Source organism: Hylobates moloch, unplaced genomic scaffold (assembly GCF_009828535.3).
Source record: "Hylobates moloch isolate HMO894 unplaced genomic scaffold, HMol_V3 SCAFFOLD_1, whole genome shotgun sequence".
Taxonomy (NCBI): Eukaryota; Metazoa; Chordata; class Mammalia; order Primates; family Hylobatidae; genus Hylobates; species Hylobates moloch.
This window is the reverse complement of record NW_026652276.1, coordinates 169,622,945-169,647,103: the sequence shown is the minus strand read 5'-3', so window position 1 is coordinate 169,647,103 and position 24,159 is coordinate 169,622,945. Positions and strand designations below refer to the sequence as shown.

The 24,159-nt window shown below is 37.5% G+C and overlaps 1 protein-coding gene across 10 annotated transcripts in view; it reads left to right on the top strand.

Annotated features, from left to right (window-relative positions):
- CDK14 (cyclin dependent kinase 14) overlaps positions 1 to 24,159 on the top strand; it is a 600,921-nt gene that overhangs the window by 172,173 nt on the left and 404,589 nt on the right. For all 10 annotated transcript variants that reach the window (XM_032761120.2, XM_058424902.1, XM_058424892.1 and 7 more), the window contains one exon: positions 18,408 to 18,487. In XM_032761120.2, the coding sequence (XP_032617011.1) occupies positions 18,408 to 18,487 (80 nt within the window). The remainder of the gene's footprint in view (positions 1 to 18,407; positions 18,488 to 24,159) is intronic.

Below are 24,159 nucleotides of genomic sequence, written 5' to 3'. Positions count from 1 at the left end.
ATTCTTTTTTCTCACGTAAAAGGAAATTAGATTTTTTTATTAGATGGTAGATTTGGTAGCTGAGGTTTAACATTACTGAATCGCTTCTTGTTTAAGACCTTGCCGGTTTGCTTTACTTTGTAGCACTAAACCCAGCAAAGCAGATTGCTCTATAGAAAAGGGATGCTAATGTCCTGTTTGATGGTGATGAACACACATATAATTGCTTGTAAAGCCCTGGAAGTAGCTTAGATGTTTTTAACAAATTGTGTATTCAGGTTTTCAAATAATTACAATGAAGATTTGCTACCAGATTTTGTAGTATGTATGTATAACTATAGTAGTGAAGTCTTGGTCTTGGAAATTTATTAACTTTTTAGTATATTTATCTTGTAAGTATATTAATGTTATAGTCTGTTTTGAGGTTTATGTAGTGGACTTACAAACTCAGTTAATTGACCTTTATTGGGTAGGTTTAAAAATGTATTTTTAACTTCTTCAGGTGAACATTATTGATTATGTTAGCTTTTACTTCACTGGTTCTTATTTATCTTCATTCAAAGCTCTACTTTAAACAATATATTAATACAAATGTTGATTGATATCCAGCAAGATCAAATATCACGTTACTTAACTGGATTAATTTTGCAGCAGACCCAGCATCCACATCCCTGTGGAGTCTGCTGTCTTTCCCCATATCCCTACTGCTTCCTTTGTTTCTGCTCTCCAGGCTTTAAATGTGCTTTGCTGTCTCACTTCTGCATCTTTGTTCATGATAGACCCCTTCACGCTTAAGTGGCTTGTGTCTCCTTTTTACATGCCTACAACCGATCCCATCTTCAAGGTTTAACTCAAGCCCCATCTATATTAGAAAATTTTCTGACTTCTGACAAGACTATCTCCGTGACCAAATTTTGTCAGGCTCCTCCAGGCCCTCTTCTTGAGTAGGCATCACCCTTGGCCCCCATCCTTGACAGGGCTGCACAGACCAGTTTTAGCAAGAGTCTTGCTTAGTCAGTCTAGGGAGAATCCCCTCACCCTGATGTCTGATCACCCTGCCTGCCCTCAGTAAGAATCATGTTATGTCAGCTTAGCAAGAATTCCTTCTAGCCTTGATGTCTCCTGTTAGTAATTTTCCATCCACCAATCCCCCAGCCTGCTTCTGTCTGTTAGTCCTCACTTGTTCTTTGTATTCTGAGTTGACCCTAATCTTTCTTTCCCCATGCAATTGTCTTGACACCTATCATAATAGTCTTTTTTACTGTTTAAACAAGGATCAGAATAATTTTTTCCTTAACACTTCTTGCATGATTCAGTTACTGCCTTGCTTGGTATCTCTTTTAGTTCCTCATATGTATCAACTTATTCTTCAGTACCTGTTGAAATGTTGCAGCTTCTTCTTTCCCAGAGTTTGGCGAGCAGAAGGGAGTGTTACAGCTCTTTTACTCTCACAGTTTGGTGAGTTCTGAGTTCTTGTCTCATGACCAAGAGGAATGAGGTACATAGACACTGGAGAATGAGTAAGTCAGAGTAGAATTTTATTGAGCAACAGAAGGAAAGCTCTCAGCAGCAAGAGGGGACCCAAAAATGGGTTGCTGGCTGCAAGCCTGGGTCCGGGGTTTTTATGGGCTTAGAATGGTTAAATGTGTGCTGATTGGTTTATGGATAGGCTTGGGAAGATCACCATTCAGAAAGAGGTATGATAGTGTAAAGAACCAATCGGGGGCTGAAGTGAAGGTTTGGCCTGGGACCAATCAGGAGCTGAAGTGAAGGCTTGGCCTGGGCCCAATCAGGGGCCGAGTGTACTGAACGAGAATGGACATTCTCACTCCGGTCACTGGACTCTATCTGGAACTGGTAGTTTGGTGTTCAACTTCAAAATGTCCTTGGCTTGAAGGTCGAGTTTCACTGGGAACCCGTTCCTGTCTGCCTAGGAATTTGTCTGCCTCCTATTGCTATCAACAGTACTGTAAATAGATGCTCAATTAATAAATGTTACCTGTGTAATGATTGGAAAATGTTTTGGAACATTACAATCAGGCTAAGGTTGATGAGACAAGACTAACAAATGGACTTTTGGGATAGAGATTTGTTGTCAGGACATAGGACGGTCTTCAACTGAACATTTGGATATAGTCTCTGTACCTGGGTTCATAGAGTAACATCTGCTAGCAGAATTCTCCTGGAGATGATTTGATTGGTTGTTTTCTGTCACTGTAAATAGAGCACTCCCACTGGACTGAATTCCAGCCAGGCCATCTCAGAGGTACTGTGCCCCATAGGTTCTGCCTCCATGTGCCTGCCAGGCTTCTACACTGCTTTCTCACTCAGGCTTCTGTTGCCTAGCTAGCAAGATTGCTTTCACCAATAAATCAAAATGCAGGAGTCATGAAACATTATGAAAGAAATAAGTGTTGGGGTCATTTTCCTTACAAGGAAGGTGTGAGCTTATTGGAACTTGAGGCTTCCTGGGTGATATGATTTGGCTGTGTGTTCCCACCCAAATTTAATGTTGGATTGTAATTCCCAATGTTTGGGGAGGGACCTTGTGGGAGGCAATTGGATCATGTGGGCAGATTTCTCTGTTGCTGTTCTCATGATAGTGAGCAAGTTCTCAGGAGACCTGGTTGTTTTGAAAGTGTGTAGCACTTCCCCCTTCGCTCTCTCTTCCTCTTGCTCCACCAAGTGAGGAACGTGCTTGCTTCCCCTTTGCCCTTCTGCCGTGATTGTAAGTTTCTTGAGGCCTCCCCAACCATGTTTCCTGAACAGCCCGTGGAACTGTGAGTCAATTAAACCTCTTTTCTTATAAACAACCCAGTTTCAGATATGTCTTTATAGCATGCAAGAACAGACTAATACACTGGGTTTCTACTTAAGCCCATCCACTAAAAGGATATATTATTAAACCACAGCAAAATAGATGACCAATTATAAAAGTTCTGTAGAATGTTGTTTTTGGGAAAAAAATCTACATATGAAAAAAACCTAGGAAATATACACACATGTTGAAGAATTTAACTCTGAATAGTGAGATTACTATTGGTGAAAAATTTTTCTGTACTGACCAAGAATTCTGCCATAAACATGTATCAATCAGTGTTGTAATTAGGATAGGACTTATTAGTGTCATTCTAAAATATATTGGTTTATTTTGACGTTTGTAAAGAATGATTAGTTGAAAACCTCCAAGAATAATGACACTACTTTCAGATTAAATAATTTGATCATGAGTGTCTTGAAAGAAAAAACAGTTATAAGCAGAGTACTTTTGATGAACGAAGGAGTGGTATAAGAGTGTGCACTACACACCTTTCTTCTGTGGTTCATGCTGTAATTATTGCAACCCCACAGATAACTTAGGAAGTCTGACCACCTAGATCCAAATTGTGAACCTGCCTCTTCTAGTTGTGTGACTTACAACAAATTATTTAGCTACCCTGTGTCTCAGTTTCTTTATAAAGTGAAGATAATGATGGTATCTGTCACACAGAGGTATTAGCGTGATTAAATGAGACAATGTAAATAAAGTCCTTGGCCCAGGGCCTGCCACATAGTGGATACCTGAACATCAGTGCTAGTTTTGCTATTACTTTAATTATAGAGACAGGGTTTCACTCTGTCACCTATTCTAGAGTGCAGTGGCAAAATTATAGCTCACTACAGCCTTGAACTCTTGGGCTCAAGCGATCCTCCTGCCTCAGCTTCCCAATTAGCTGAAATTAAAGGTGCGAGCCACCTCACCTGGCTCTATTTTTGAATTAAAGACTGTGATCTTGATTTTAAATTTATTGACTGTGTATAAAACCAGTTCATTCAAAATCAGGCTGATTTGTACTCTGGCTTGCTGGGTAGGTTTTAGAAGTAACACTGGCATAGGTCTCATCCTCTTCTCTTCTCTTCTCGTCTCTTCTCTTCTTTATCTTTTCTTTTTTTTTGAGATGGAGTCTTGCTCTGTTGCCCAGGTTGGAGTGCAGTGGTGCGATCCCAGCTCACTGCAACTTCCGTCTCTGTGTTCAAATGATTCTCCTGCCCCAGACTCCAGAGTAGCTGGAATTACAGGCACTTGCCACCACGCCCGGCTAATTTTTGTGTTTTTAGTAGAGATGGGATTTCACCATGTTAGCCAGGCTGGTCACGAACTCCTGACCTCTAGTGATCTGCCTGCCTCGGCCTCCCGAAGTGCTGGGATTACAGGTATGAGCCACTATGCCCGGCCAGCATAGGTCTTTCTTATATCAGTTATATATAACTCTTAGATTTTTTTCTTTTTAAAATCTATTTAGCTCTTCAGTTATATATGAAGTAATATAAAACCTGATCTTCAACATGTGTAGGTAGTTCTTTTTCAACTTTATATTTAATTGAATAACTTTTTAACTTGATAATGGTCTTGCCTATAAGACAGTCCATTTTAAGTGACACCCTTATTTTTAGAAGAACAGACCTTTAGATTCAGTAATCAGTGATGCCATATACCATTGTTCTCTAATCTTTTTTTGTCATAAAAGCCTTAAAGTAAATAATTTTGGCTTTTCTTGATATTATTTTTAATTTCATTTTGAATATATTCAACGGTAACATTTCCTATAAGTATGAAAGTAATACATTATTATTGGGGAAAATAAAAATCACTCATAATCCTCTTGTCTTAATATCTGTCTATTACTTTCACCAGGCTACTGTGAAATTTTCTTTATTTGTTCTCCAAGGGCCTTGGTAGGCAACCAGAAAAAGAAAATACTAGCTTAAAATTGTGGTTATAACTTAAACTTGAGGGGTGTGTGTGTGTGTTTTGGTCTCTATTAGAATGGGTGGAGAAGAGTCTGAACTCTGAATACCCATGCCTTAATAACTCTCGAGGGCTGTTTTAATTGCTTCTCCTGCTGTTCTAAGCTTCACTTAATTTCATGTGACTATTTTTGAATGCGACATGCAAAATCTCTAGTTAATACTATTTGGCAATGAGTAGTACTTGGGGACTCCTCAGAGCCCCATGGTGGTGAATCAGTGATGTGATTTTTTGTGTGCATCTCGTTTCACTGCTTTGGAGATGCTTTTTTCATGAGAGTGGAAACTTGACTTTTCTTGTGTGATCCTGGATGTGTATGCCTCTATTAGAGAAAGGGGGGGCATTTATGACTCTGCTCAAGAAACAGGAACAGAATGCTTTAAACACATCTTTGGACCAGGAGGCTTGAAATGCTATAAAGTTGAACATCAGATTTATCTGCTTTCCTTTAATCCTAGCTCATGCAATGATTCATACTCATCGTGATGCTGTATGTGGCTTTTAAAACAGAAAATTAGGAATGAATGGATTTGACTTTGATTTTTAGATACAATATGAGATGTAGTAGGTAAGAATTAGCAAGAGTGTAATAAGTAATCAAAGACTGAGGAAAAGTGATAATATCAAAAAGTATATCCATTTCTTTTCTGCTTTTCTAAAACAGTTTCTGTGGGAAAAAAAGCTACTACAGATAAAAATCTATTTGAAATGGCAACTTGACCTCAGAAGGAGAAAATTTGATTTCTCTAGAAATGTGAAATACAGGTTTTTCAAAGACCTCAGTAATGTGTTTCTCCAGACAAGTGTGCTTGAAAGTAGGACCAGAGAAAAACAAAAATACCTTCTCCTCCCCCTCCCCCTCCCCCTTTCTCCTTCTCCTCTTCTCCTTTTCCTTCTTCTCCTCCTCTCCTCAGCTCCTCTTCTCCTTCTCCTCTTCCTCCTCCTCTTTCTCCCCCCACCCTCCTCCTACCTGGCTTCCTCCTTCCCCTTTTCTTCCTTCTTCTTAATTTTTGTTATTTGGTGTTTGTTTGCCTTCACAGAATTCCTTTCTTCATAGTTTTCAGTGTATGTGGGTATTATATGGTACGTGTGGCATTATATGGTACATGTGGGTATTATGTTTATGTATAAAAACTTATAGAACTAATTAACATAGTAGGTTTCACATCTCAGTATGTGTGAAAAATCAATCTGAAAAACTCATAAGGAACTACATTTACTTACTTTTTATGAAACTATCCCATCTCATCAAACACAGCCCTTCTCTAGTAATTTCAAGAGTAAGTGCAAACAACTGCTTTTTACCTCTGTGGAGGACTTGGGGATTTTTCCTGTGCTTTGCCTTCTTTTGATGTGTTTGGAGTTCTTCCATTCCTGGTCCTTGATAACTTTGCCTTACTTTTGTTTAGAATTTTTCCTTATTTCATCATGCATTTTGGTTGCTTGGTACTTTCCTGTCTTCTCTGTTAGCTGGTAATCTCCTCAAGGACTGTATGCATGTTACTTCTTGCTCCACCTGGAACAACTCCTTGCATCTAAGAAGTATTTCTCTTCAAGGTCCTGAGAAGTATACAACCCATAGCCCTAAAACTCCAGAAGGTTAATGTATTAAAATGGAGGATTAAAGTCTCTCAAAACCGAACAATCAAACATCAAAGCAGATAGCACAAGTCATCTCAATGAGAAAAGTGGAAGAATTAGAAACCGAGTGTGAGCTCGGCTTTAAAGTTCACATACACAGGGGTCATGGGGGTAGAAAGGTCACAGAAGAAGTGCAAGCACTGACCTCCTGATATCATTGTTTTCAGGGAGAGTTAGTTTCAGGCGTGAAAGTGCAGAACAAATGTAGATGTGAATTAAATTAACAAATGTCTTAGGACATATGATAGTACTTTGGTTCTCTTTGGAGTTCTGATTGAAGACTTGACTGTTTCACAGAATTTTAAAGAAATTTGGAGTTGAAATTGTTTCATCACTGTCAGTGATCTTTGAGGATCTATGAAAAATTGGAGAGGCATTAGCAGTCCAATTACCAGAACCTAAGGAAATGGTGTGACATTCCCCTTGCACGCTCTTCTTGTTCCCCATTCTTTAATGAAAATACTGTTCTGAGGGTTTCTCAACAGTTAGAAAGCAAAATAGTGACAAGAAGTTAGTAAAAAAAAAAAAAAAGTCATACTTAAATAACCTTAATTCCTTGTTTGGATCAGATTTTTAAGCTAGTAGACTTGCAGAACACTGCAGCTATTATATATCTGCTTATTTTAAAAATGTTGCTAAATGTTCTCAGTTATGTTCTGGTAGATACGAGGATTATAGGCAGTTGGATGATGTGCTGTTGCTGGTGGTGGATCTAAAACAGGCTGTTCAGCTATACCTAAGAGTAGTAAGTTTTCCAGTAAGGTGCTGTTTCAATATTTCTTTTACATGGTAAGGACTTGGCTCATTTGTTTGCCACTGAGCTTTCAACTGAGGACACTCAAAATAGTTGAAAAACTTCTGAATGTTTATAGCAAAAAGGAGACTTCAGCTTTGGAGAGACCAGGCAAAGGAAGAGAGGCAGTGAGAAGCTGGTGTTGGAACCTGAAGGTTTAACACAATGATTTTCAGTCCTGGCTGCACATTAGAATCACTGTGGGTGTTTTTACAAATACAGATGCTAGGACTCTACCCCACACCAGTTAAATCAGGGGCAGAGCTAGGCATTGTTGTTTCAAATCTCCTCTGGTGATTCTAATATGTAGCCAAGGTTGAGGACCTGTACCTTGTCATTTGTGCAGCTGCAAAAGCTCGGCCCATCCCTCTCCAGGCTTTGCCTAGTGCACACAGGGGCAGCTGTGCTTAGCAGCAGCCAAAATTCCACTGCTTCCGAGAGACTGCCAGGATGGAATCCCCTCTGCCTCACATCACTGTATCATATCCCAGGCACTACCCAAAGTAAAAAAAACTCCCTGATCATCCACTATGCCTCAGACTGCACCCTCATATTTCTTCTTCCCTTTTGTTTTTAATCATTTGCAAGTATCATGTTTCTTAATGTGTTCTCTACACTGTCCCTTTCCTCCGTCCTTTAGGCTCTTTCCAAGTGTTCTAGATATAGAACATCATTCTCTGATCAGGAAATTCCTACATATTATCTACGTCTTCTCTGAGTGTTTACTTCTGCTTTAACAGAAAACTGGCTGTCTCTTGCAGTCCCCCAAGTAACTCAAATTTACATGTCTGGCCTAGATTTTTCTACTGAGATCCAGACTCATAAATACCAGTGCTTCCTTTATGTCTCCAGTTGGATGTTCCCAGACTAAGATCTTCTTCCCAAACAGAACTCTTGATACTTTTTGTATAAATCTTTCGTCCTTTACTTTCACTCATTTCAATAAATGATACCTCCATCCACTTAGATGGAGGAAAATAAGGAAGTAATGGAGTCATCCTTTATAATTTTCCTATCCCAATTCAGTTTATCCTGACAGCCTGTTTGTTCTGTCTTCAAAATATCATTTTCCTTTTTTCCCATTGCTCTTACCAGTACCCTGGTAAAAATAGCCAAGTTTCACCCAGAGCCCCACAACAGCTTTCTGACTGCCCTTGCGGCTCCCACTGTGTGCTTCTGCAGGAATTCTCCACACCGTAGTGAGTGAGCTGCAGACACAGAAGTTAATCATGCTACTACCCTTCTTAAGATCTTTCAGTGTTTTTGTATCAGTCCTTTATGCAGCCCAGAAGGCCCTTCGTGATCTGGCTCCTGTCCTTCTCTCTAGTTCTTCCACCCGCACCTCACTAGCTCTATCCTTCTTCCCCCATTTGTTCTTTCCCTTCCTCCTTCTCTTCTTCATTTTTGTTTAACACATCACGTTCTCACCCTCTGAGCTTTTGTGCAAGTTGTTCCATCTGCCTGGAATGTTCTTGGCTTATTCTTTTATTTCCTTTTTTCAGCTTAATCCTTTCCTGTGGAATGTAAAAATTGACCGACCTTCCTTCCTTCCTTCCTTCCTTCCTTCCTTCCCTTTCTTTTCTCTCTCCTCTCTCTTTTCTCTCTTTCTTTTCTTTCTCTCTTCTTTTCTCTTTTTAAAGAAATGGGCAGCTGGGTGCGGTGGCTCACATCTGTAATCCCAGCACCTTGATAGGCCGAGGGGTGGATCACCGTGAGTTCAGGTGTTCGAGATCAGCCTGGCCAACATAGTGAAACCCTGTCTCTACTACAGATACAAAAAATTAGCTGGGCATGGTGGTGCATACCTGTAATCTCAGTTACTCGGGAGGCTGAGGCAGGAGAATTGCTTGAACCCGGGAGGCAGAGGTTGCAGTGAGCCGACATTGCACCATTGTACTCCAGCCTGGGCAACAGGGTGAGACTCCATCTCAAAAAAAGAAAAAAAATATAAAAAGATGTGCATGCTGTGTTGCCTAGGCTGAAGTGCGTGGTACAATCATAGCTCACTACAACCTTGAACTCTTGGGCTCCAGTGGTTCCCCCACCTCAGCATCCTAAGTAGCTGGGACTACAGGCATGTGCCACCATGCTCAGCTATTTTTTAAATTTTGTAGAGAGAAGGGGTCTTGCTGTGTTGCCCAGGCATGTCTCAAACCCCTGGTCAGAAGTGATCTTCCTGCCCCAGCCTCCCTATTTCTTTTATATAGCGTGCTGTGATTTTCCCTTACCACATTTATACCAATGCATAATACCAATGCATATTGTATTCTTTAAAAAAGAACTTATTATAGAAAATAACTAGTAGAAAGCATAGTCATAAACTTCCATGAAGCCATCACCCATCTTCAAACATGGGAAACTCATGACTGATCATATTGCATCTATATTCATTCCCTGCAATTATTTTGAAAGAAACCCCAGACCTTATACTATTTTATATTAGATTTATTTTTTGAAAGATAAGCATTGTGTTTTAAAACACACGACAGTACTATATGGTAACATGTAAAAAATTAAATGGTTCCTTAATATCAACTATACAGTGTTAAAATACACTTTGTTTGAATCCAGAAAAATTGAGTCTATACATTGCAATGAATTGCAGTTGCATGCCAATCTTTTAGTCCATGGGTTTCCCCTACCATGCCTTTTTTCCCCTTGAAGTTGATTTGTTGAAGAAACAGATTCATTTCTCCTATAGAGCTTTGTGAAGTCTGGATTTTCCTTATTGTTTCCTAATGGTGTTATTTAACTTGTTCCCTTATGCCCTTTAAATAAGTAGTTACATTTAGGCTTGGTCAGAATCTAAATGTTGATAATCTACTAAGTGATTATGGTTAGCAAAATGGTGACATTCAAATTCTGTCTTTCCGTCTTCATTTGTTACACGCAGTGCATCTATAGAGAAGCTTCCTCAAATCAACTACAATATTTAATTATACTGAGGTACAGTGTATATGAAAGAGTATGAAAGGGAAGGAAAATGTTTGATGTATTCTGTGTTTAGAAGGTTTTAAAGTAATGAAATGATGCTGTAATACCCTCCAAAATGACCAGTTAGGTTTTTTGTTTCATTTTAAAACTTATAAATTTAAACATACTTTATATCTTTAAATTGCAGGTATTATTTTACTAATGCACAAATTGTCTAATTTGACAAATGGGAGCTTCTGGAATCTCTTTGACGTGCCTCAGTCATTTCTGTACTTAGATGTTCTGTGTCTGTTTCCTTGGCTAAACTATTGGCTCCTTAAATGGGGGGACTTGTCTATATTGTTTATCCTTTACCCCACACACAGACTCATAGTCTCTCAGTTAATATTTATTGAATAAGGGGTGGGATATTAAAATTTCATTAAGTGAAAGGCTTATAGAAGGTCTCTTATAGAAGAAGACCTAGTTTAGTCTTTGTGGATTCAGATCTTGAATCAGAGAGTAAAACTCATAGGAAGCATTTTTGTCTCAGCATAAGGAAGAACTAAATAATTTGAATTTTTATAGAGGAGTTGGGGTTCCATGAAAATGTTTTAGGGACTACTTTGATCCAGCAGTGAGAGTACAAGGATAGACCATCAAGCCAGTGAGGATCTTTTTGGCTCCTCGGGAGCCTGGATGATTACTGAGGTTACTTTTAATTGTAAGATGATAAGACCCTAAAATCCTTTGTTGACAGATTTTATTTTTAGAAAGGTGCAAATTTGGGTGGTTTAAAGTTGCCGAAATGTACATAATTTAATTTTTTCTATGAACATTATATGCCACTCTAATATTATGTTTCTAAGTATTATGAGTTTGTATATTTGATAAAGCATTGATAATGATTAATCATGCTTTAGTAGCAATCAGTTCTTTTTATAGGTAATAATTGTTGATTGAATATGCCCTTTCCTCATTTCATTAAATCTTCTTGCATTGTTAGTCACATCCTGATGAATAGCCATTATACTATTGTTTTATTAATCTTTGGATTTTATTCAAAAAGAAATTAATGTGTCCATTTTTGCTTTGGTTGCTTGTACTTCTGAGGTTTTACTGAAGAACTATTTGCCTAACCAATGTTCTGAAGCATTTCCCAATGTTCTATTTTAGTAGTAAGCTTCTACAAGCAAACAATCAACAAAGTGAAGAGACAGCCTACAGAATGGGAGAAAATACTTGCAAATTGTTCAACAGACAAGGGATTAATAACCAGAATACATAAGGAACTCAAACAAATAGCAAAAACAAAGATCCCCCCAAACCCCTAAAGATCGATTAAAAAATGGGCAAAACATTTGAGTAGACATTTCTCAAAAGAAGAGATATGCATGTCCAACAGGTGTATGAAAAAATGCTCAACATCATTAAAAATCTGAGAAATACAAATCAAAACCATAGTGAGATATCATCTCACCCCAGTTAAAATGGCTTTTATCTGAAAGACAGGCAATAACAAATAGTGATGAGGATATGGAGAAAGGGGAACGCTTGTATGCTGTTGGTGAGAATGTAAATTAGTACATCCGCTATAGAGAACAGTGTGGAGGAGCCTCAAAAGACTAGAACTATCATATTATCCACCAGTCCCACTCCTGGGTATATCTATCCAAAGGAAAGGAAATCAATATGTGGAAGAGATACCTGCACCCCCATGTTTATTGCAGCACTGTTCACAATAGTCAAGGTATGGAATCAGCTTACAAGTGTCCATCAGTGGATAAATGGATGAGAAAAATGTGATAGATAATACACATAGAATATTATTCAGCTATAAAAAATAATTAGATATTGTCACTTGCAACATGGGTGGAACTGGAGTACATTAAGTTCGTAAATAAGCCAGGCACTAAGACAAATAGCACATGTTCTCACTCATATATGGGAACTAAAAAATTGTTCTCATGGAGGTAGAGTAGAATGATGGTTACTAGAGGTTGGCAAGGGCAGTGGAGAGATGGAGGATAAAAAGGGGTTAATAGGCCCAAAAATATAGTTACATAGAAGGAATAAGACCGTTTGGTAGCACAATAGGATGACTATAGTTAACAATAATTTATTGCATATTTCAAAATAGCTGGAGGAGTGGATTTGGAAAGTTCCCAGCAAAAAGAAATGATAAATGGTTGAGGTGGTGGATGCCTCAATTACCATAATTTGATCATTACATATTGTATGTTTATATCAATATCATATGTACCCTGTAAATATGTACAACTATTATGTATCCATAAGTTTTTTTAAAAAGAAATTAAGACAAACTAGTTTTAGTCTTCTTCCACTTATCTCTGTATTACTTTGATATGGATTATGACAAGGTGTAATTACTGACAGTTTGCCTTGAAATTCTAATTTATTTTTCTAAAATAAAGTATAGTAGTTAGCACTTTTAGGATATTCCTGAAGAGCAAACGTTAAACAGTGTTGAGATGACTTCTTATTCACACTTGAATAAGAATTGAATTTAGATGACAGTAACAATGTCATGAATATTTAGTTAAGTTTAATTTTTGAAATATGTATATAATACAGTATAGTGAGCATTTTAACTAGCATATAAAGAGGGAATTAATAAATGAAACACTATTAGTATAACTTTAAAAATATTTTTAATAACTTTGCCAAAAATCTGTAAATTCTTCCCAAAATACTGTCCTTGCCCTACTCCAGCATTCTACTGTCACTCTCTTCAAAGTACCTGCATTTCCTTCTATTGCCTCCAGACCAATACCGCAAGGAAACAAGAGCATTGTATATGTCTGTACTTGGTATTATTTTCCTTTGCAATTTCTCTTGAGGCAAAATCATAATGGAAGAGAGAAGCAGAATTTATTAAATTTTCCAGAGTATATTAAATTTATTTTGGGTCTGTTGCTTTAATTTCCTTCATATCCTCTAGACATAATTTCTTCTAGTTGTTAGCACATGGACAGTGTTTTCAAAGATGACACAGATAATATTTGTAATTTTGTTTTCTTGTGCTAAGATATTCTATTAATTTGAAGTAACTAATGGAATAGAAGACCTTTAGGCTTTCCTTTGAGAATTTTTTTCCATAAGGAAGTTCTCTTTAAGCATCATCTTTTGAAACTGGAAAATGTACTTTGAGCTAAGTGGGGAGTTTCCCTTTATTGTTTTTGTAAAACATTAAATGAACGAATGAATGGGTGAAAGAATAAATAGGCTGTTTTCTTTATTGATAACTTCTCTCAGCACTATGGGTGGCCGAGATGGGCAGATCACGAGGTCAGGAGATGGAGACCACCCTGGCTAACATGATGAAACCCCATCTCTACTAAAAATACAAAACAATTAGCTGGGCGTGGTGGTGGGTGCCTGTAGTCCCAGCTACTCGGGAGGCTGAGGCAGGAGAATGGTGTGAACCCGGGAGGTGGAGCTTACAGTGAGCCGAGATCACGCCACTGCACTCCAGCCTGGGCGACTGAGCGAGACTCCGTCTCAAAAAAAAAAAAAAAACTTCTAGACCTTGCTTTACTCCCACAAGAAAATTTTATATTTACCAATTTAGGGCACACAGATGTGTGAACAAAGTTTCTGAAATTGACGGATTTGTGTTTTGTGCTTAGAAACAGTTTGAAAGTTGGATCCCCTTTCAGCTTGGCGCTACCTGACTACCCAGTATCCCGATGTCCTGTGCATGGAGATATTCTCCCCACTTCTGCCCAGTGCAGTTCTTCCTGGTACAGCACTTTGGAGTTCATGCTGCCTGATGGGCAGACTAAAGCAATGAGTCACGGCTCCTTTGAGCTAAGCTGGGAATGACAGTTATTGGAAAAATAAGAGAATAAGCATAAAGAATCTCTGAAATAAAATGGCTGTCTATACAGCTTAAAGCAAATACAGGCAAATTTGGCAGTAACTGCAATAGAACGTTCTGTGGTAATATTAGCACAATTTAGAGCCCTTTTTATTTACCTGAATTAACGTCTCCACTGGCAATCAAGCCCTGATTGCCTTCTATTCATTAGCCTTTGATTTAATTAATAAGACTTGTTGAAGAGGGATCTTCAATGTTTTTCTGTAAACAGCTCTAATTTATTGATTCAAGTTGAATTTTGTGATTATTTCAAGTTATTTAAATCAACGTTTGAATTATATGTTTTAAGTTTTCATAAAATAGGTTAAATCCACAAGATAATTAGAAGGCATAATGTTCATTTTGTTTTTCATACAGTAATTTTTTGATATCTTTAAAAATTTCCATTTTGTAAATGAGTTAGTAACTTAGACTGTCAAATATTTCAGGTCATATTAAACTTTAAAATAAGGCTGGGCACAGTGGTTCACACCTGTAATCTCAGCACTTTAGGAGGGTGAGGCAAGAGGATCACTTGAGCCCAGGAGTTCAAGACTATCCTGGGCAACATAGTGAGACCCTTTCTTTAAAATTTTTTTTAAAAAATTAGCCTGACATGATGGCATGGCTCTGTAGTCTCAGCTACTCTGGAGGCTGAGGTAGGAGAATCTCTTGAGCCCAGGAGATGGAGGCTGGAGGCTGCAGTGAGCCATGATCATGCCACTGCACTTCAGCCTGGACAATAGAGTGAGACCCTGTCTCAAAAAAAAAAAGGTTTAAAATATACATGAACAAAAGGTATACTATTAAAAAATTTCTTAATGTTATTTTTTCCACATCTATTTTTTCTAAAAGTGGACCCAGTGACTTAACATTTATACTAGACTTTAAAACTGAGAGACTCAGTAGTTGCTGAGCGTTGAGACATGTAGATAAAAAGTAATTAAGAAAGGAGAAAGTCACAATGACTCTTAGGTTAAAGAGCAATCTGATAATCAATATGATTCTTAATGAGAAACCAATGAAGCAATCATAGAAAAGGGAGATGCTGATTAGTCATCTGTGCTCAGATTATTAAAGGTTAGTGAGTGTTTTGAAACATGTCTGCTGGGTGCAAAAAGGTTAATTAACAAAGCGTTCTACAAATTCTTAAAGAATATAAAAAACTTAAAGGAAATAAAAACTTTTCTATATGTAGATGCAGTAAACACAAAGAGACCACACCTTTTATTTGTAAAAAGAAAATAAGCATTTAAACCTAACGTGAAAGAAGATGTTGAAAACTTTATAAAATGTTGGTATTTTTGAAATTTTTTGGAAATAATACTTTTAGTAATTTATTCTGGACTTATTTTGCAGGTATGATGAGGAAAATGTTAGTATACTATTATAACAGCATTAATATTCATCCAGTGAAATATTTTGAGAATCTACTCTGTGCCAAGAAGGCCCTAGATACTGAGCACATATCAGTTGATAAAACAGAAAAAGTCCCCTTCATTTCTGGAACTTATGGTGTAGTATATATTTTAAGGAAATTTTAGTTTGAAATGATGTAATACATAAAATCTCAGTGTCATGAACTGTTGAGATGATCATAACTTATTAAAAACAAACACTTGGAGGTTCAGTTCATGGAGAATTCAGAATATGAATTCCATGAGCCTAGGTCTTGTTTTTTTATGCAGTTATCATAGAAAATATTTTCAAAGACCTTTTTCACTACGAAAATAATACAAATTAGTCAATGAAATTACTTAGGGGGAATCCATCTTTAGTTGCACTTTAAAAATGAGTGTTGATTCAATTAAAGGCTGGTGTCCTTTCAGCGTGTTACAAGGCAATCATAGTTTCATGCCTGAGAATGTGCTTTAACTATACAACCTACAGAAGCATGCGGTTCCTATATTCCAGAACTCAGTTCACAATACGTGATACATACAAGTTAATGCTCTCAAGAGAAATGGAAATCTCTGCGGGAAAAAGGTTGTGTGTGTGTTTTATGGGTGAGAGGAAAATATCTGTAAATGAGGGGAAAATTCCAAGCAGTTCCTGGAATCAGTTACTGCCTCCTCAGGGAGCCAGTGATGAGCTCAACTGGGCTGAGAAAAATTCATGCAGATATCAGCACTAACTGCATCCCAGCCTCAAGCCCCGCCAAAGTGCTTAGTCCTGAAAGATGAAGTGAAGAGTACAAGGTGCAGTCTCCAGCTGAACCCCATGTGCATAGTAATTTTTTTTGCCTGCATCTGGGTACCTAGAGCACAAACAGGATTAGAAAAATCAAGAAAATATACTCAGGAAAAGAGGTTGCAGAACAGAAAAGCAGCAGGCCTGTCCTGTCTGCTAAAGCAGAAGGGAAAAGAAACGCAACTCCTAACCTTGAGGAGATGGTACATTGTGGAGCCTTATAATCAGGTCTCCCTATCCCATGATTGTAACCAATAATAATGTATTTCTGCAATCAGTTCAATGAGAAATGCCACTAGGATGGTTCAACTATGATGAATTCCTTGTTCTTTTGGGTTTTATGTCTATGGCAGTTTTTTGAGCGAAAATAGACCAAATAGATGTAGGTTTAAAAAAGAGACATTCAAATTCTTTCAAACTCAGACACTAGATTCTCTGGCTCACATAAGTTCTCCTTTGCTAGTTCTTTAACCTCTGGAGATCTTTGATAGCCATTTAAATTGCAACAAGAGACCATTTTCGACCTATTAAATTGGCAAAATCAGACACTAAGAACATATAGTGTAGGTGAAGGAGGAGAGGCAGAGGAGCTCTATTTGGTATAGGAAAGGATACCAAATATTTATATTGGTATCCTCTATGTAGGCTGCTTCTCCAATATTCATCAAAATTGGAGATCAGAAATGCACATACCTTTGACCTTGCAATGGCACTTTTAGGAATTTAATACAGACATATTTTTACAGGATGGAAGTACACATACAAGAATATTTATTACATCATTGTAGTAGCAAAATTTGGGAACAAGCTACATAGCTATCAGTAGAGGACTGGGATTAAATTTAGTATGCTATGCTCATACATAAGAACACCCTGTGGTTTTGGAAAGCAAAAGGCAGTTTTCTATGAATTTATGTCACCAAAATATGTTGTTAAGTGTAAACAATATAGAGTGTACTCTGTATTGTATACTACTATGTGTGTACGTGTGTATATGTGTATATTTATGTGTATATATATGTGTGATACATATATATGTAAGTCCACATATCTTTTACCTTTTACATTTTTAATACGATCGTCTCTCCATATTTGAGGTTTCTGCATCTGGATTCAACCAACTTTGGATTGAAAATATTTTGGAAAAAAGACAGATAATATAATGATTAAAATGATATGTGTAAAAAATACAGTATAACAACTATTTACATAGTGTTTATATTGTATGAGGTATTATTAAGTACTCTAGAGATGATTTAAAGTGTATGGGTGGTGGGCACAGGTTTTATGCAAACACTACAGCATTTTATGTAATAGACTTCCACATCCTCAGATTTGGTATCAAAGGGGAACCTGGAACCAATCCACTGAGGATTATATATGTGCTTTTGTTTTTTCCTATTTTAATTAACAAACCAAATAAAGTATGGTTCTAGGCCCAGTGTGGGTAGAAAATAGAACACTCAAGGAGGGGACTAATATAGATAGTCATGTCTTTGATTGATGACAGAATTGACTGGATAAAAAGTTAACTCCGTAGCACAATCTTACTTTTAATTGGCGCCAACACATACTTAGAATGTGTCTGGAAGGACCATCTGCTTTGGATAGGTCTTGTGTAATCTTGTAATGGTAAAATATTCATAACTTTTTTGATGACATACTGTAATATAAAGCACAACTAGACCAAATATAATTTTAGGAGGTTGTAGTAAAAAAGAAAAAAAAAGAAAAGAATGGGAATTTTTTCCGTTTTTTTTTTGAGAGAGAGAGAATGACAAGTTTCTGTCCTTGGGAATTGAATGACCTCAGCTAAAGACTGAGAATGAAGACATTTCAGCAGAAGGAACAAAGAGGGAGCTATTGGAGAAACAAAGGAACAGAGTTATTTTTGATTGCATGATTTTTAATTAATCTGAGAATAATTATCAAGTGTGGTGGTTTGGTTAAATACTAGTTTCATTCTGGAAGGAACACAGTGAATCACAGAAAACTTCAGTTAAATCTTGGCCTATGCAAGTATGAATATTTAAAATGTGAATATTTATGATGATGATACAGAATTCCCAGCCGAAACTAACCTTGGTTTGGTGGTATAATTGAGTCACTGACATTTTTAGCATAAAAGTGAATTAATTTAGTTATATAAATTATAAGGAAGACAATTAAAACTATAATGGGCACATATTTTCATGGATTCACTTATCTTTCATTTCTCACAGGGTAAATGGGAAGTTGGTAGCTCTGAAGGTGATCAGGCTGCAGGAAGAAGAAGGGACACCTTTCACAGCTATCAGGGAAGGTAGGCGCTTTTCCTTGTTGATTTTGCTTTTGTGTTTCTATGGTCCCCGTAGCTATTTTAATATTATACACCTCTGAATATGCTGAGTTTTAAAATTACACGATTGTATCTTTCATTAAAATGTGTAAACTGAAATTTAAAAATCAGTATCTCTTGCAGTCATGTCAAATCATGTTAAATGAAACAAGATTATCTGCTGTGTGCTCAGATGTGGAATAAAATGCCATGCATTAATTGTGAAGCTATATAGATAATAGAAGAATTTTGTATGTCTGCTATCATTTCATTTGCAGAGTTCCTTAGATACATGTGAGTTTAACATTATTCTGCATTGATTATTTTTAAGGAAAAATCTTTAAAAATGGGGATTTGTCATGCCATCTTACTAGTCATTTGAATTTCTTTTTTTCCTTTGTTTCTATCCTTTACTCTACTTTTATTGGTTTTTCTGATTGGAAGAAGATAATATAGACATTCTTTATATATTAGGGTCATTTATGTTGTGATATTTTCCTCTAGTCTTATTTTCTAAAATTTCTTTTATAATGTAGTTGCTACATAGATTTTACTTTTTATGAAATTAAATAGCTCTATCTTTGCTTTGTTACCTGCATAGAAAGGCTTTTGTATTCCAAGAGAATAAAATATCTTTTTTTTTAATTAGTGGGAACTTTTTCAGTTCAGTTTAATAACTTTTAGGATAAGTAGGTTTACCTCTACTACATTTTTAAAAGTGCAGATTATCTTGACATAAGACTTCAGTTTATTTTTGCACTGAAGGGATCACAGCTATTATTCTGTTCATCCATAACAAGATAAATTGGTGATTTGCTGCAATAATTTATCAAGGTATTGATGAACTAAATGTGGTCTGTCACTGCTTTGGTTTGTTTCCCACAACTATTGATATGATTTACATGTATCATTTTTGAAAATCTTGTTTCTATTTCTACTCTCTCACCTCTTATTCTCCTTTTCATTCAATTTTAATTTTGTTTCCATCATTTATCTTTAGCGGAAACTGTTCTTATAAAGTTCATCAGTCACTTGCTTCTTGTCAAGTCAAATGTATACCTCTCTGTCTTATTTTACCTAGCTTTTTAGCAGATTACATGGTTGAAACAGTCTCTTCTGTGACATCAGATTTTCCAAGTAGGTAGGTTTTTCTCTTAGGTTGACCCTTTCTCTGAGTTAGGAGGAGTTTCAGGACAGGAAAGGGCCTCTTTTTTTTTTTTTTTTCTGAGACAGAATCTTGCTCTGTCACCCAGGCTGGAGTGCAATGGCACGATCTTGGCTCACTGCAACCTCTGTCTCCCCAGTTCAAACAATTCTCCTGCCTCAGCCTCCTGCGTAGCTGGGATTATAGGCACGTGCCACTACGCCTGGCTAATTTTTGTATTTTTAGTAGAGACGGGGTTTCACCATGTTGGCCAGGCTGGTCTCGAACTCCTGATGTAGCGATCCACCCATCTCGGCCTCCCAAAGTGCTGGGATTGCAGGCATGAGCCACTGTGCCTGGCTTTTTTTTTTTTTTTTTTTTTTCTAATAAGCACTCTGTCCTAGGTGATATTATTTATTTCGTGAGTTTAAAGAGCAGCTGTAAGTTGATGTCCTACCCATGCATCTCTTTAGCTACGACCTTGTCTTCATCTCCATTTCATATATCCACCTGCCTGTTTGGCATCTTCTCTTGAATACAGTAGTATATAAAAAGGATAATACATTACTACCAACTGAGATTCATTTCAGGAATACAAGGCTAGTTTAATCTTTAAAAATCAATCATTGTATGACAGACATCTCAGACTTAACACATCTGAATGGAACTCATGATCCTCCCACTATAACTGAAACCATGTTCTCCCTGTATTAGTAATAGCAGCATCCAGTGCTTCCTCTACCCAAATCTAGCCATGAACAAGCCCTGTTGATTACCTCTCTAAATGATGCCTGAAATCTGTCCACATTCTGTCTCTCCACTGCCACCCCCAGTCCAGGATACCATTAGTTCTTCCTTGGACTTCTGTAATAGCTTCTTAATTATATACCTCACTTCTCTTGCCTTATTACTATCTCTTCTCTACTCTGTTAGCCGTATAATATTTGTGAAAACTAAAATCATATTATGTCAATCCCCTTATTTAAAATTGCTTCAAGTCCTGTATCACTGATTTTCTTCAAACATGCTACAGAGTTTCCTGTCTCAGGAATTTTACGCATGTTCTTCCCCATGGCTGGAATGCTCTTCCCTGGCTCTTTTTAGATTTAGGGGTCAATTCAAACATCCCATTTCAGAGAGGGTTTCTTTGTCCATTTATCCAAATTAGTGGCTGACCATCATTTTATGCTTCTTTACTCTCCACATCACACCCTATTTTTATTTCCATTGTAATTCTTATTGGAATCTGAAATTTTCTTTCCACTCTGTAAGTATATAATCTTAGTGAGGTCAGAGACCTTGTCTGATTGTTCACTGCTATACCCTCAACATCTAGCATGGTAATCACTCTACAGTAGTAAGTGATTTAAGGAAAATCATTAAGTTAGAATCTATAAATATGATAGATTATTAGATACAGTCTGTTCCCTCAAGGAACCTGCCTTGCAGGTGGGAGGTAGAACATATAAATCATAAGTTGAAGAATAATATGTGGTAGCATATTAATGCCAAATTATTTATGAAAGATTGTGAAATCTAAAAGATTGTGAAATTATTTCTAAAAGATTGTGATTTTTAAGGAAATTCTTCCATTAGTGATGGGAGGTAAAGTGTTAGCTGGAACTTGAATTAGGCATAAAATGGGAAAACAGTAAAGAGTAGATTGAGGAGAAGTGTTCCAGACAGGTATAGGAAAGGAGCTGAGACCAGAAAGCTCAACGCCTTTGCCAAGTGCAGTGAACAGGAGGAATAGTTAAGATCAGGAATTCTCAATTGATAGGGTGGGAGGGATGGGTAATTATTGCTCCATAGAAGTGGCTTTTGTCATCACAATAATTGAACAATGCAACCGATGTTTAGTGGATGAGAGCTTGGCATTTACGTGAGAAACTCTAATACAGAGGGAGGCAAACTATGGTTTGGGGCTTGCTGTCTGTTTTGGTAAGTAAAGTTTTATTTGAACACAGCACTCCCACTCATTTATATATTGTCTATGGCTGCTTTCCTAGACAGAGTTGAGTACTTTTGACAAACTGTATGGTCCCCCAAACTTAACAGTATGTGCTGTTTGGCCCTTTCAATTAAAGTTTGTCAATCTCTGCTCTAATACAATAAACAATTGTCTATCGGGGGAAACCAGCCCCCGATATTCAACATGAGTCCTTTTCTATTTTTCCTAAGTGTCGGCTGGTCTGAGAAATAAAGGGAAAGAGTACAAAAGAGAGAAATTTTAAAGCTGGGTGTCTCGGGGAGACATCACATGTCAGCATGTTCTGTGATGCCCCCTGAACCATAAAACCAGCAAGTTTTTATTAGTGATTTTCAAAAGGGGAGGGAGTGTACGAATAGGATGTGGATCACAGAGATCACATGCTTCACAAGGTAATAAGATATTACAAGGCAAATGGAGGCAGGGCGAGATCACAGGACCGGGGTGAAATTAAAATTTCTAATGAAGTTTTGGGCACGCATTATCATTGATAACATCTTATCAGGAGACAGGGTCGGAGAGCAGACAACCGGTCTGACCAAAATTTATTAGGTGGGAATTTCCTCATCCTAATAAGCCTGGGAGTGCTGCGCGAGACCAGGGCTTATTTCATCCCTTATCTAGAACTGTAAAAGACAGATGTTCCCAAGGTGGCCATTTTTAGAGACCTCCCTTTGGAAACGCATTCTCTTTCTCAGGGATGTTCTTTGCTGAGAAAAAGAACTCAGCGATATTTCTCCTATTTGCTTTTGAAAGAAGAGAAATATGGCTCTGTTCTGCCTGGCTCTCAGGCAGCCAGACCTAATGGTTATCTCCCTTGTTCCCTGAACATTGCTGTTATCCCGTTCTTTTTTCAAGGTGCCCAGATTTCATATTGTTTAAACAATTTGTGCAGTTAACACAATCATCACAGGGTCCTGAGGTGACATTCATCCTCAGCTTATGAAGATGATGGGATTAAGAGATTAAAGACAGGCATACGAAATCACAAGAGTATTTATTGGGGAAGTGATAAGTGTCCATGAAATCTTCACAATTTATGTTCAGAGATTGCAATAAAGACAGGTGTAAGAAACTATAAAAGTATTAATTTGGGGAACTAATAAATGTCCATGAAATCTTCACAATTTATGTTCTTCTGCCACGGCTTCAGCTGGTCCCTCTGTTCAGGGTCCCTGACTTCCTGCAACAATTGTCTCATGTCCCACAAGCTTTTTTTAAATGTCCTACTGGGCATTCATGCAGGTGAAAAATCTGTTTATGAGCCCAAACCCAACTATTTTGCATATAAACAAAATATGCTGTGCACAGATTTAATACATACCAAACTATCCAGGAATACAACTACAGTGTAAATCATGGGAAGATTGTATTGTGTTTTGTTTAAAACTTTACCACTTGTTCATATTTTGGAAAAATTCCTTAGTGGCAGTACTGCTTGTGTTATTTAATTCAATAATGCCATATCCCACAGTCTGCATTTGTAGTGGTTGTGCTTATGCTGATTCTGTACATAAATGTGAGCACCACTCTTCAATGTTTTCCAGTAGTTGTGTCTACTTACATATTTAAAGACTTTGTTTTATTATAAATTAATTTTTATTTTTTGTATTAGTTACATATAGATATAAATTAATATATTTGAAATTATATTTACATATAAATATTTGAAATTATGTGTGTGTATCTTGTTATATATGAATTCCATTTCATAATAGTAAAGGCAAAAAAAGTAGTAAAATATTTGTTATATAAAGAGGGTATTGGGTTTGATGGGATTGAAAATGATTGACTGAGGTAGAACAATAGGTTTTTGTTATGCTGTGGAGGGAGATAAGGTTAAAAGTGCTACTGAATTTAATTATACAGTAGACCCTGAATATGAGAGAGGAGAGGGACAGGGATTCTGGGCCAAAAAGGAACCAGACGAAAAATGAAACTGGCCAGCAGGCAGGATTCCTGGTATGCAGGGTGTGCACTAGAATTAATCAACCTAACCTTACTGTTGGTGCTAGTCTTGGTCCAAGGTAACAAGAAGGTTTGTAATGGTATTGAAGGATCCATTGTGACAAGCAGGCCCATCAGTGGGAGGTTCAAGGGAAAAAGCAAGTAGGATCACATTGAAGTTGTTGATGATCTTCTTTTTTTTTTTTTTTTGAGAAGGAGTCTCGCTCTTTCACCCAGGCTGGAGTGCAGTGGCGCAATCTCGGCTCACTGCAGGCTCTGCCCCCCAGGGTTCACGCCATTCTCCTGCCTCAGCCTCCCGCATAGCTGGGACTACAGGCTCCCGCCACCTTGCCCGGCTAATTTTTTGTATTTTTAGTAGAGACGGGGTTTCACCGTGTGTTAGCCAGGATGGTCTCGATCTCCTGACCTCGTGATCCACCCGCCTTGGCCTCCCAAAGTGCTGAGATTACAGGCGTGAGCCACCGCGCCCGGCCGATGATCTTATTCACATTGGCTGGGTGTGAGGCAAGCTCCTGAGGCACATTAAAGGTTGGGTTCTGGGAAACACAGAGAAGC